Source organism: Pithys albifrons, chromosome 3, assembly GCF_047495875.1.
Source record: "Pithys albifrons albifrons isolate INPA30051 chromosome 3, PitAlb_v1, whole genome shotgun sequence".
Taxonomy (NCBI): Eukaryota; Metazoa; Chordata; class Aves; order Passeriformes; family Thamnophilidae; genus Pithys; species Pithys albifrons.
Window position 1 is genome coordinate 87,099,001 of NC_092460.1, and position 12,721 is coordinate 87,111,721.

General features: G+C 38.0%; 1 protein-coding gene across 2 annotated transcripts in view; it reads right to left on the reverse strand.

The window, feature by feature from the left end:
• Window positions 1-12,721, reverse strand: part of ABCD2 (ATP binding cassette subfamily D member 2) — a 45,048-nt gene that overhangs the window by 30,454 nt on the left and 1,873 nt on the right. The window contains exons 1-6 of one of the 2 annotated variants that reach the window (XM_071552605.1): window positions 12,104-12,187; window positions 11,837-12,017; window positions 9,119-9,240; window positions 6,205-6,373; window positions 3,124-3,218; window positions 1,673-1,818 (exon numbers count right to left, since the gene is read on the reverse strand). In XM_071552605.1, coding sequence (XP_071408706.1) covers window positions 1,673-1,818; window positions 3,124-3,218; window positions 6,205-6,373; window positions 9,119-9,240; window positions 11,837-11,969 — 665 coding nt within the window. In that variant the 5' untranslated portion in view covers window positions 11,970-12,017; window positions 12,104-12,187. Of the gene's footprint in view, window positions 1-1,672; window positions 1,819-3,123; window positions 3,219-6,204; window positions 6,374-9,118; window positions 9,241-11,836; window positions 12,018-12,103; window positions 12,188-12,721 lie in introns of those variants that run through there. The other variant, XM_071552603.1, reaches the window with a different exon arrangement.

Genomic DNA, 12,721 nt, shown 5'->3' on the forward strand with positions numbered 1-12,721 from the left:
TGGTGGATTCACCATCCCTGGAGGTTTTTAAACTGAGACTGACCGTGGCACTGAGTGCCATGATCTGGTAAATAGACTGGAGTTGGACCGAGGGTTGGACTTGACGATCTCAGAGGTCTTTTCCAACCCAATCAATTCTATGATTCTATGACATCAGCCTACCACCTCCAAGATCCTGTCAGTCCAGAACAACTTCCCGACTGACAGGAACAATTTTCCCTAAAGTTATGCTGAAATATACTTGATGAAATGTAGGCAGGGCACTACATTTTTAGTCTAGAATTCATAGAATTACATCTAGAAGAAAAATAAACAAAGAGAAAATAATCCTCATCAAGCAGCAATTTGCACAGGATTAATAAGCAAAATGATTGCACCGGTAGGACCTTGCAAAACAAGCCTCTTTAATTTGTGGACTTCAGAACAGTTTACAAACCACTAGGGAAATTCTCAATGTATACCTGAGCCAGGGACAGACAAAAAACCCAACTGAACGTGTAATTTATTTAGGCCATAAGTAAATGAACTGTTAAAACATTCAGATTAAAGGCAGAAAAAAAGCCTGGACCACATAAAGCAATCCACACAAAAGCCCTAAAACTCCAGCAGATTTGTTGCAAATCTCATCCGGAAAAGTATAAACTTCAATGTAAAACTCAATTCCTTCAAGTAATTCATAGTGCTTTGGATATTCATCAAAGACTCGGTATGCCAAAAGAACAAATAACATTGGACAAAACAGCAACCTGGGATCCTGGTTTTAAGAATGTCCCATGCAATTTGTATTGAAATACTGTTTTGAAAAACATTTAATAAAGCATATTGTTCCAAATTCCTGAACAAAACTCTTGAGTGGCTCAGAAAAATGACAATGGTTAGCAGTAAAGCACAGAGATATTTGAGAAAATTATAGAGCAGTGTTCTTTGTAACCTCACCTGCAGCAAGGAAAATCTACTGATCAGTTAAAATTTTCTATTCAGCTCAGTAGCTTGTCCTTTTTAAACAAGACTACAAATGGTACCATGAATATTCCTTGTGCGCATGGAAAGAAAAGAACTACAAAAATAAAAGATTTTGTTTTTGATTTCATTTTGCAAAACAATGTAATCAGAAGTCTCTATAGAGATATTCTAGAATCAATTGTATTAAAATATGTACTGAGAGTCAAACAGCATGTCAGAATACAAAAGAAGCATAAAAAAGACATGCTTCTCTTAGTGAAATGAGCACATGTTATTAAAAAGGCAATCTGCAGTTAGTATTGGATTCCGGTCTGGTAGTGTGAAAATTCTGAATATTATTTCAACACTTAGGAAGCAAAACATTCTAATTTGTTTTGATCTTTGTTTTTTAAGTGAAATCAGAAATGAGATATATGAGGTCTATTTCAAATTTCTTTCAGACTCTAGTCTGCTACCATGATTCCAACCATCCAGGACATTAGCCATCAGAGAAACAAGGGCTCCAACACGAGTGTTTGTGAGCCCTTCCCAATGACTAATGATGTTGCATCACCAAAAGGAAGGGATCTTTCTTTTCATGGTCCACAGAGCTGAGGTTGTGTTTACAATCTCTTAACTTGGCTCTACATATCACAGACTAAAAACGAAAGCAGCGGGTTCAAAATTCATGTAACCAGATAAAAGGTGTCACCTTGAGCAAGACACATACCTTTGTGGTATATAAAACATGTGCTGTGGAGGAGGTTTGTAAAGAACTCCTTCATATACAGGCCACAAACCACTTAAAATTCTGAAGAGCGAGCTCTTTCCACAGCCATTGGGTCCAGTGATTAAAAGATTCATCCCCTCCTGGACCTGCAAAGGGGATGAACACACAAAGACTTCACTATGCAGTGTATGTGGCACAAGACAGTCTAAGATCACTGAGAGGGAGTTACATGAGCATTTATATCAAATTATCAGGCCATTTTATTGATTAGCTGCACATAGTCATGCAACTATTCTGGAAACAGTGGTATTAGATAAAGAAAATAATTTCTATTATGTCTGAGTATCTCTATGAACTACACCTATCATATTACAGTGACAATACACCACAGTCAGAATCAATTATTCTAATGCAGATTAGGTGCAAAGGTGTTAATGGTGCACTGAGCAGCACCAGGCCTACCTGATGGTTACTGCAGCTGTGGGAAGCCTATCGAATTACTGGGAAAATGTACTTCACATTGCCCTTTTCCACAGAATTATATGTGTTAGTTTGGCTGTGATGCATTTTTTAACTCATTTGAGTATTACCCTGTGGATATATGAGTGATATTTACCCATAACCACAATGTTACTGTCTGTGGTTTACAGAAATATATTGACTGCTATATTTTGTTTCTGTCTCTTGAGCCAAATGAATAAATATGTGCTTGATCATAAAGTCATGGTCTTACAAATCTGAAATTCCTCCACCAAAGTTATTTCAAGTTTTGCTATAGCTAGAACCCTTTGCACCTAGTTCCTAATCCCTACAACCCAGAGGCAGCAAAAAGAACACTGCTTCAGCTAAATTAAAAGACCTGCTGGAATTGTTCATGTTAGTCTTCTGCTAACTTTTAACTCTTCTTAAAAATAATGGAACATCAGATCAGGATACATATGGGAGTAGTTCGGTAAAGACTGTTCATTAAAATGGTGAGCAAGTACCAAGAGGTATCTGGAATAGATTTTTAAAAGCAATACAAGTTTCTACTAACCCACCTAGGCGTGTGAACAATGCTGTCAGCTTAGTCAGCACTGCTCTTTGTGGTGATCAAGAGAAACTACAGACTCTATTTCTTCACTGTTGCTGTGAACTCAGACTTAAAGGAGTCTAAGTGAGGAAAGCATCCCAATTTCATTGAAATTAACCAAAGATGGATGCATGATGCCATATGCACCTTTGAAAACTCAGGTTTGTCACCTGGCAACAGCACCAGAAATTCTCCTTTCTCTTTCTTTGAGCAGGATAAACTACATATGTCTGCCTCTATCAAGTTACTATGCCTACCTTTCTGGACTTCCCCTTTTATCCATATGCTCCTCCAAGTACTTAACATAAGGTATATGAATTCTGTGGTGTTTATGTTAATGTGATGGCAACAATCAGAAGATTCTTGCATATCATCTTACTTTGAAGTTTAGTCTGGAAACCACCACATCGCCATTCGGAGTAATAATAGGAACATTTTCACAAATAATTCCTTGATCAACATCAATTACTTTCCCTAGAAAGAAAAAAAAATTAAGAGTTTGTGAAGCCTTCCTCTAAGCAATGATTTGTGACAGCCTCTGTGCATGACTCAGAAGTATGGACTGGTGTTTGAAACAGCTCTTTTATGTGCTACAGGTTCCCCTAGTGGAAAATCTGGATAATAAATCTTAGCTGGTCAGAAAGACATCGTCAGCAGTAGCCAAGAATGTGCAGTGAATCCTAAATTTGATCATAAACATAATGTACAGCATGCATCATAAATACATGATGCACTATAAAGACACATTCATTCAAATTCTACCTGTATTTACTGTATTCTGTTTTAAACAGCTGTTTAATACCAATCAATAAAAAAGTTTAAGGACAGCCTTAGCCACAGGCAGACCAGTTAACCTTCTTCTGAGGATTTAATTAGAAATCACTGCCAGCTCTGAAAGTCAGAGGACATTTCACTCTCCTCCAGCACAAAACCAAAGGAAAAAACATTCAATGGCTTGCTTCCATCTCTTTTTGATGCCACAGACACCGTAAACGTGTCTTGTAAGTGTCTGCAGAAATTCAAACAACATTTCAGTCAGGTACGCACACTTAGTATTTAGATTTCTGGTAAATTTAAATATACAAACCCTATTGGACATTTGGATACTCTGTAATACAAGGATTTTGAAATAAATTCTCCTGGAAACAGTAAAAAAATTTAACTTCTTGGTCGTCTCTTAATGGACTTTTCTAACAGAACACAACCAGTTGGGTTCCTAGACAAATATCAGAAATTACCTTTATAGAAAAGATGCGAAGAGATTTTTACTAGAAAGCTGTCGATTTATAACTTAGACTATTCTGAACAAAATAAAAGGTAGCTAAGGCAAAGATAAGTTCATTATAAAAGGCTCTGGTAGCATTTCCTTGAGTTAAGGTTAGTTTTACATTTTCCATATAGAGGCTCTTTGTTCAATTGCTTCCAACTTTGCCAAACTGTAACAACCTGGACAAAAATGTCTGTGCCATACATCAGTCCGTGCATTCTTTTTTTTCCTAAAATAAGTTTTATTTAAAACAGTTCTATGGTGCCCAGCATGAGATTATGAGGGGGAAAAGTGTTTTACTGTTAAAAGAAATTACTTGGACACAGTGGAGACACTTTAGTTAAAATAAATCTATAATAAAATACAGTAAGCTAGTAAAAATTAAGTAAACTTAATTCTCATTTCCTAATCCTAACTTCATAGCATTTGATTGCAACTTTGGCATGCTTTTAAAGCATATTTATGCGTAATCAGAAATACAATTTGATAGTATTTGTACAAGATGTAAAAAATTCTATTTAATTTTAAAATTCTGAATTATTAGATACATTATCTATAAAAATAGTATTATCACTTTTGCATTTTCACATTCTTACTGAAAACAGTAAATGCAAGGCACAAAACAGACATTGATTAATTACACAGACTTACACTGGACGACTCCAAAGGAAATAAGCACTATGCATTCAAAGAGCCATTGGGGAAGCTGAATATTAAGATTTTTCTTTCTAACAATGCAGACACACTGATGTGAGCACGTGCACTTTTATCCAAACACAAATCCACTCATTGGGGATTTCTGAAGTATCAACCAAAACAAATGAGGAAAAACAGTATTACGATAGGACTTGTCATAAAAAGTGTGGAGTCTGTGGCCCAGATTCATCTGGCCTAAATTCTTCCTAAATCCTCGTGCTCAATGTTTGGTCTTGGCTAGCTGCCTCTGAGAGCTACAACCACTCAGGGGCAAATGCTGGTCACCATGGCTTAGGAGGAATTCAGACTGGATGAAACGTGTGACTGTAGTGGAATGAAATCTTGGGAAAAAGTTGCTGAGAAAAAAGGACTGGGGTTTAAGTATACTAGACCAAAAGGGAACATGAACAGTACGTTACCATACCTAAATTGTATTTGGGTTTTGTTTTAAACACAGGTATCTAAAAAGAGTTCCCAAATTACTTTGTTGCTTCAGGAACTACAAAACCTTTCTCATGTACATGACAAAATGCAACAGTAAAAAAGGTCCTTTCTTTTAATGTCAGCCAAATATTACCAAGATCCACAAGATTAAGACATCAGCTATTTCCACACCTATCCACCATACTTCATCAGACTGTCATGAAGAACCTTGTCAGAGGACCTTTGAGAAATCTGAGCTGAAGGGCAGCACTGTTGAAATCGCTGTAAGAAGTTATTTCATAAAGAGCCCTTTGGTGCCTTTAACTCTACTGAGGTTTAAGTTTTCAACAGCCAAAGGGAGGGAATGAGGCTTTTCAACATCACAGAGCGGAGCAGCAGAAATGGTATGTTGGAAAATGAAGAAAAACCCATTGCAAAAACTGCTTTTACCTACCTCAGACAGAAGCTGGATGCAAGAAGCAGAAAGAGGTGGCACATTATGGAGCACGGTTAAGAAATGGATGTACACAGAAAATGCTCCATGGAGGGTGGAGACAGCAAGATATTGGCACCAGAAAGATACAGGTTTATGTTGATCAGATCATTTGGGAGGTGAGCAGAAGAGTAAAGTTGTATTTTGAGTTGAGGATTCCCACTAAATTATGAACAAATGACCATGGGCTGATCTTTAATCACTGACAACATAGTATTTCTGTCAAAAACTATTGAATCAATCTGGTGTTCCCTCCTGCCTCAAACTAAGTAGTGTGATGGTTGAAGATGAAAATGTTAGTCTCAGGTTTCAAAACAAAATGAAGTATCTGAGGAAAACAAGTACAGTATAGTCGAAATGCCTTTTTCATTTAAAGTTTTTGCAGAAAACATTTGAGCAATTTTGTGTATAAGAAAAGCACAACATAAGGACTGTGACAAGACAGCAGGAGGTTAAAATGAAAGGCAACACTGTCTCTAGGGCATTAAGGCTAAGAGGCAGATTAGTCCTAGAAAAGTCCCTCTGTTCCACTGCACCATGCCTCCCTCCCACCCCCCAGGAAATACATACGAGTTAATTACCTTTGATTTCTAAGGGCCCATCAATGTTTAACTCTGCTTTATCTTCATTCTTGCTGTTGTTTACAGACCCTTGAATTACAGCAGTTCTTTTGTAGATGCCCCTCTTCACCTCATCAAAGACGGAAAACATGTTGTAGACACGGGCGGTGTAGCCTGCTAGCTCAGTGACCTGGGAAACAACAAATGCCTCGTTTCAGTCATACTTCACAAACTCTGCAAATCAAATGTCTGGCCAAAGACCAACGGGATCCACAATTTTCCCTCCTCAAGACTCTGTGCTAACCCATATGCCACTCAGAGTTGCTACCAGCCAGCAGAAAGCACAGTTTGATTTCAGCCAATGTAAGCTATGATAGCTGCAATAAATGAACAGGTTTGAGGGACTGATCTCTTCCATGGATGAGTAGAGTCTTCAACCAGCAGAGAACAGCCACTAACATACCTGAAAACAGAGCACCTGCCAAACAAGAGAAAAACAAAATCTCTGCATTTTCCAACAAAAATAAAGGTCCGTGGAAGAGAGAAAAATGGCATCTATCATTACTTATGTTTCCTTCTTTTCCTGAGACCTTCTGTGGGAAAAGCATGCTTTTCTGGGTAAAAGAGGCAGCACCAGGGCACCCTAACTTAAAATAGAGTACAAAACAGAAATGGCTCTTCTGTCAACTGCATGCTAGAGTACCAGAGCTAAATCTGAGACCTTGGATTAAAACTGGGCACTTTTAAGATGATGAGGTCTCTTAAAAGGTTTTCTCAATGGCTTTTTCAGTCCTTTTGTCACAGTTTCCACCTGCTGAAGACAGAAACAAAAGATCCCTGGACCTGGCGACTTCCTATTCATGAGCAGCAACACCACCAAGTGCTCCCAAAGAACTGCCTTCATCTGTGGGCAGCAAAGAATTAAACCTAGGCCTCTTATTATAAATGTATTATTAGATGGCTTTAAAAGGATGAACTTTTACCTTAAATGCAGAGAGAAAGACAAGAATGGCAAGAAAATTAGATCAAGATCACAAAGTCTTTTGCTTGCTGTTGTTAAACACATACAGTCCATGACTGAGTTCACCTGCTATGGCATATATAATTCCAAGATATAATCTTCTGTAAGCTTTGCTATTTGTGCCAGACTCAGAAGTGACTGCTAGTTCTGGCCACAAGGCCATCATTCCACTAGAGGATGATGGAGAGAATTTTGTATGTGATGAATGAAACTTTTACCCCCAGTGTCCCAGAAGAAATATACCTTGCGGTAAATTTCTAAACCCTACAAACTCACTTTGTCAAAACATTAAATGCTACTACCTAAACTACTGACTGCAAAGAAAAGCTGAGCCCACCTCATCTGCACACTGAATCACATTAACTTGAAGGAGGCTGCCCTGGTGGATCAGGTGGGCAAGAATTGGAACTGCACTACCACTTGAAGAGGGCTACAGTACACTGTCCTTTGGAAACTGCCGGAATCATTGAATGGGAATGACAACGTGGTTAAAGTACTGCACTGACTCCTGAAGAAGAGTGTAAATGAAAAATTAAGATGGAAATTCATGGAATTGGCCTTAGATCTCATGCTATCTAGATCTCACCATGTTATAAACAGAGTTTGTTCAGTTCTTCTCTTACTACATCGTGGTTATTTTTGTTTCCAAAAAATAAACCCACAGTGTTTTTAAGTCCTCATGTTCATTATATAAATTACTTAAATGTTGAAAATAAAAGAGAAATTACATCAGTGTATAATATCTGGCAGTATCTTGACAGCAGAGGGCAAACAGGGGAACAGATAAACGAGCACAGTTAGAAATCATAGCCCTTTAGAAGGATTCATTCTGGAAACTGCACAGACTCCAGCTTTGTCCTGAAGGTGCCAAACTACCCCTATTCCTCCAGTTTACAAAGTTGTAGCTATTAAGGCTGGATTCCAAGTAACAGAATCCATAGTCTCTGATTAGCTACATAGTTCATGTTTGCCTCTTCACACTGTGCTGCGAAAAGAGATTCCCACCAAAGGGACAAACACCAATTAACAAATGCAGAACCAACATTCAGAAGGAAATGTTAAGCAGAATAACAGCACTGCCTTGTTTTCCTTTGGCTTAACGGGTGGCACTTAGAGCAAACCCCGAGAGACAACAGATGAAAGCCCAATTTTACTGGAATTTGAGTAAGGACCTGAAACTACATCTCTGATCTTTCAAATGAACATTCTGTCCTTCTAGAATATTTGCTGTTCCAAGGTGGAATTTTTCCTGCTAAAATTTCTCTACGTTCTAAGTTACTTACAATTCAACAGGTCCACAAGATACTGAAAACAGCCTCACAGTTAATGTGGCCCAGAAATAAGTATTTCATTCTCCTTGTGTTTCACATAAAACATGACTGGGACAGGCTGCACAGACAGGTGGAGATGCCCCATCCCTGAAAGTACTCAAGGTCAGGTTGGATAGGGATGTGAACAACCTGATAGAGATGAAGATGCCTCTGCTCATGCCGAGGGCTAGAAGACCTTTAAAGACTTCCAATTAAATTATTCTGTGATTTTATGACACTTCCAACAGAAATGCACTGGAGGCACATCGCCTGAACTCAGGTCTGCACTCCAAACAGAAGAGGAATTTGAACCTTTGTCTCTCACATTCCAGGAACTTCTGTCACTCTGATGGCACCTGAACACAAGTATTAAAAATGACATCTACATGTTGCACCATACAGGCAGCTGTGCACTTTAGACTCTCTGTCTGCTTAACTCTAAAGATCAAACTACCAGTTCAAAGATCTCCACGGATTTGGTTGCAACAGAATTTGCCTTTAATTTTTTTTCATAAAATTTTAATTTTTTTCATATTTTATATTAAATGTAAATTCTGTTTTATGTTTTCTCTCTTCTCTTTCATGTATGACAGATGTACAGTACCTCTTTGTATGAGGACATAATCCTTTCAATAGCATCTGCTCCAGAGATCAGCAAGTTTCGTGATGTAGTAAAAGCTTCTGTTCTTTCACTAACCATTGCCTGTTTCTGGCCATCTTCCAACTCTAAAAGTAAAAAAACAAGTTTTCTGTTAAAATATTATGCTGCAAATTAACTCTACAAATTAAATTATGATTGGAATGGGAGCTATTATAGAGAAGGTTTTAAACAAAGAAAACATTAAAAAAAACTATTACACACTATGGAGACAACACTTCAAAAAGACCAAGTGAATGTAACTACCATAGATAACTTGGTAACAAAGAGTAAGTGGGAGCACAAGGAATTTATCTCGTTATGCAAAACATCCTACTCTTTTATACTATCCACCAGGTATGGTTTAACTACACTGATGCAGCATTCCTCCTTAATGTAAATGCAGAATTCACTGATGGCTGATTCCAGCACCCAGGCCAGCTCATCTAGCACGAGTTTAGAGATCTCTACACACTAGTGCATCAGTCCATTTAGGGGTATTTGAAAAACTAAAAATACATGAAATTTATGAGCATTTCACAGTGCCAAAACACAAGCGACTATATTACACAGCCCACCAATATTACTTTTCTTGACCTTTTTGTCCAAAACATTTTTCAGATGGCTGGCCTCCTGTGTTTGAAAGTGTTGTGTTTTAACAGAGCAGACAAGCTGTCTCTGTTTCATACAGAAACTAACATTTCCATTTTCATCTTCATTTATGTAATTGATATTTATACTTGTTCTGTAAACAAAGATAAGTGTTTACTGTGTCTAGAGGAGCCAAAGTCTTGCTTCCAAAAATAGTTACTCTCCACAAACTGATGAGAGACCGGACATTTGGAACACCAATGGTTTAACACAAGAAGAATGAGAAATGTTATCAAGTGGGAATCTTGGCTTTGCCAGGTAATTTCTTCCCTGAAACACGTAACAAAATTTAAAAAATTCAGTTCAAAATATCACTGTCAAAAAAGATTCTTTTCTCTTATTGAAGAATTTTTTTTCTTTTTTTCCCCCCCAAAAAAGGGTTCAAAATCTATTGCTTTACAACTGTAGTCTCAAATCTGCCTGGTACCAGTGCATATCCCTGACTCTCCTGATTCATCTCAGAGTAATAAATCCACTACCTCTTCCTTCAGATGTGAACAAACTTGTACCTGATCTGCTGAGGCACAAAACACTGTTTTCCCAAGCAGGTCAATGGCAATTTCAGGTATGCTTGATTCTTTGAATACTTGCAATACCTCAAATTGGTCTTGACAGTGTTGTCAGTATTATGTTCGAGACCCACCATTATGGTATGCCTGAGGACTCCACAAACTCACGTTTTAACAGTTTAGGTTGCTTTACAACATAAGCCACTGCTGCATCTTTCTTTTCTCCCACATTTGAAATGTATTTATCAAAAGTACAGTCACGAGTAACAGGAATGTTATTTAGTTTAGCATGAATACAAGTCCTCTTTTATTCATGCTCTAATACCAAAGAGATATGTACAATGTGTGGTTAAACGTTCTTTTTCTTGATTGTACTCATTCCCATCTTAGCAGAAAGACTCTTATCACTTTTTCTGCTGTGCTGATAACCTTCACTGTGAGGTGAAATGCCTTTGTACAATCTCTTCTGTTTGGAACAAGACATCCTGATATTTTTGAAGCTGTTCCCAGGATGCCAGCCAGAGTCCTGATATAGTGCCCTCTGAGCCATGTGATGGGCAGCAGCTCAGGCAGCTGCACACCTAGCCGTGTCTCGACACAACTGCAAGTGAGCTGAACCCTGTGGGCACTGCACGAAGTCATCCTACAGGTCACACCAAGCCTATCCAGCTGGGCAGTCCTGATTTGAAATACAACTGCCAAGAAAGAAATGTAACTACTGCACAGAAAAGAATTCACTCATTCCTGATTAAATGTATCCAACTTAGAACTGATCTTTCCACAGAGATTGTAGGATCTTGTGTTTAAGGAATCCTGTGGAATTCTAATATATTCTGTGGTTCTAACTGTGCATAAGGAAGCCTGTTGGACCAAATTACCCTCTTGTCTTTCCCTACACCTCCTTAATCACCTTTCTTTCAGCTTCTCCCTTTTTTCTTTTTATTTATTTTTTAATATCATCTGCAATAACGACACTACTTGGATCTTGTTTCACTTCCAGGAAAGTTGTGATAGGATGCCAAAAATCATATCATCCTAGCCTGGAATCTGAATTTCACCTTCTGTTCACACAGGGTGTCATAGAAAATGAGCGGTTCCTGACAGGTCAACAGTAAGAGAAATATTAGCTATAATTATCTTTAATTACAGTATGGTTTATGGGAGGAGGAGATAAGCACTCTAGGAAAGTTCATAGTATCATTCTGTAAATGGAGATGCTCCAAATACCAGCCTGCCATCCCAAGAGTAGCGAGTGAAAAAGGATGACAAGATTTTAATCTCGTGTGATACAAGGATCCTCTAAGTTCTGACTTCATACTGTTTATCAGGCTTACACTCAAAGTTGGATCATTTGTGTTGCTCTTTCCTCAGCTCACTTGCTATGCTTGAAAGTCACACACAAGACACAGATGTAATAAAGTCTGTGAAAAATGAATCAATTTGAATGGCATTCAGGGGAAGTACAGTTCTTCTGAGGACATAACCTTAAAGAAACACTTAGAAATTCAGTAAAAGATGGTATTACCGCCATCTGCAAATCCCGTTGCAGTGATGATGGGCACAGCAACCATAATCATACCACAGCTACTCCAGACGTACTTCATCAGGAACTGCTCTATCATGATGTACCATAAACGTTTGGACAAAATGAGATTCATTTGATCTGTCAAAGCCTTGTAGCTTTTTTGCAGCTGTTTCAATTCTACCTACAGTTAAAAACAATAGAACACGTATACAATGCAGCAAAGATGTATGTCATACAAGATACATTTACATATGTACATTCACATACCTACATGACATAATCAGGTACCAGAGCTGTGACTTCTGAATCACATCTGCCATGTGGTACTTCATTTTCACTGTGCTGCAGCCTCACAGCAAAAGTGCACAGCTTTGCCGGAGTCAGTGCACCTGCTGGTTATTTACACCATCTTATTACACCATCTATCGTCCCTTGATAGAACATTGGCAGGTTTTCAACTCTTAAGATCTCTGATACATATAAGAACAACACAAAGCAGTCACAACAGCTAATTCTAACAACCATAATAAGATTGATTCCATATCCTCTTAATAAAGATGCAGCTGCAGAATTTCACAGCAACTGAAACTCATATTGGACAGCGTTTGGGGATCAATTATCTCCAGTGACTTAAAGTTGCAGAGCTGATCCCTGAAATGCAATGCTGTTTGTTTTCGCAAGCAGTCTGGGGGAAGAGAGAACTATCCCAGTAGGTTTAACAAGTCAAAGACAGTTGCAAGTTAATACACTATGTATTCAGCTCAAGCTGTATATGTGGGAATCGAGAAGATGTTTAATTTAGCTTCACTTAAAGCATTACTATAGACAGCTTTTGAGAATAACTGTGTCTACAAAAATAAACCATTTACATTATATAATCATTGC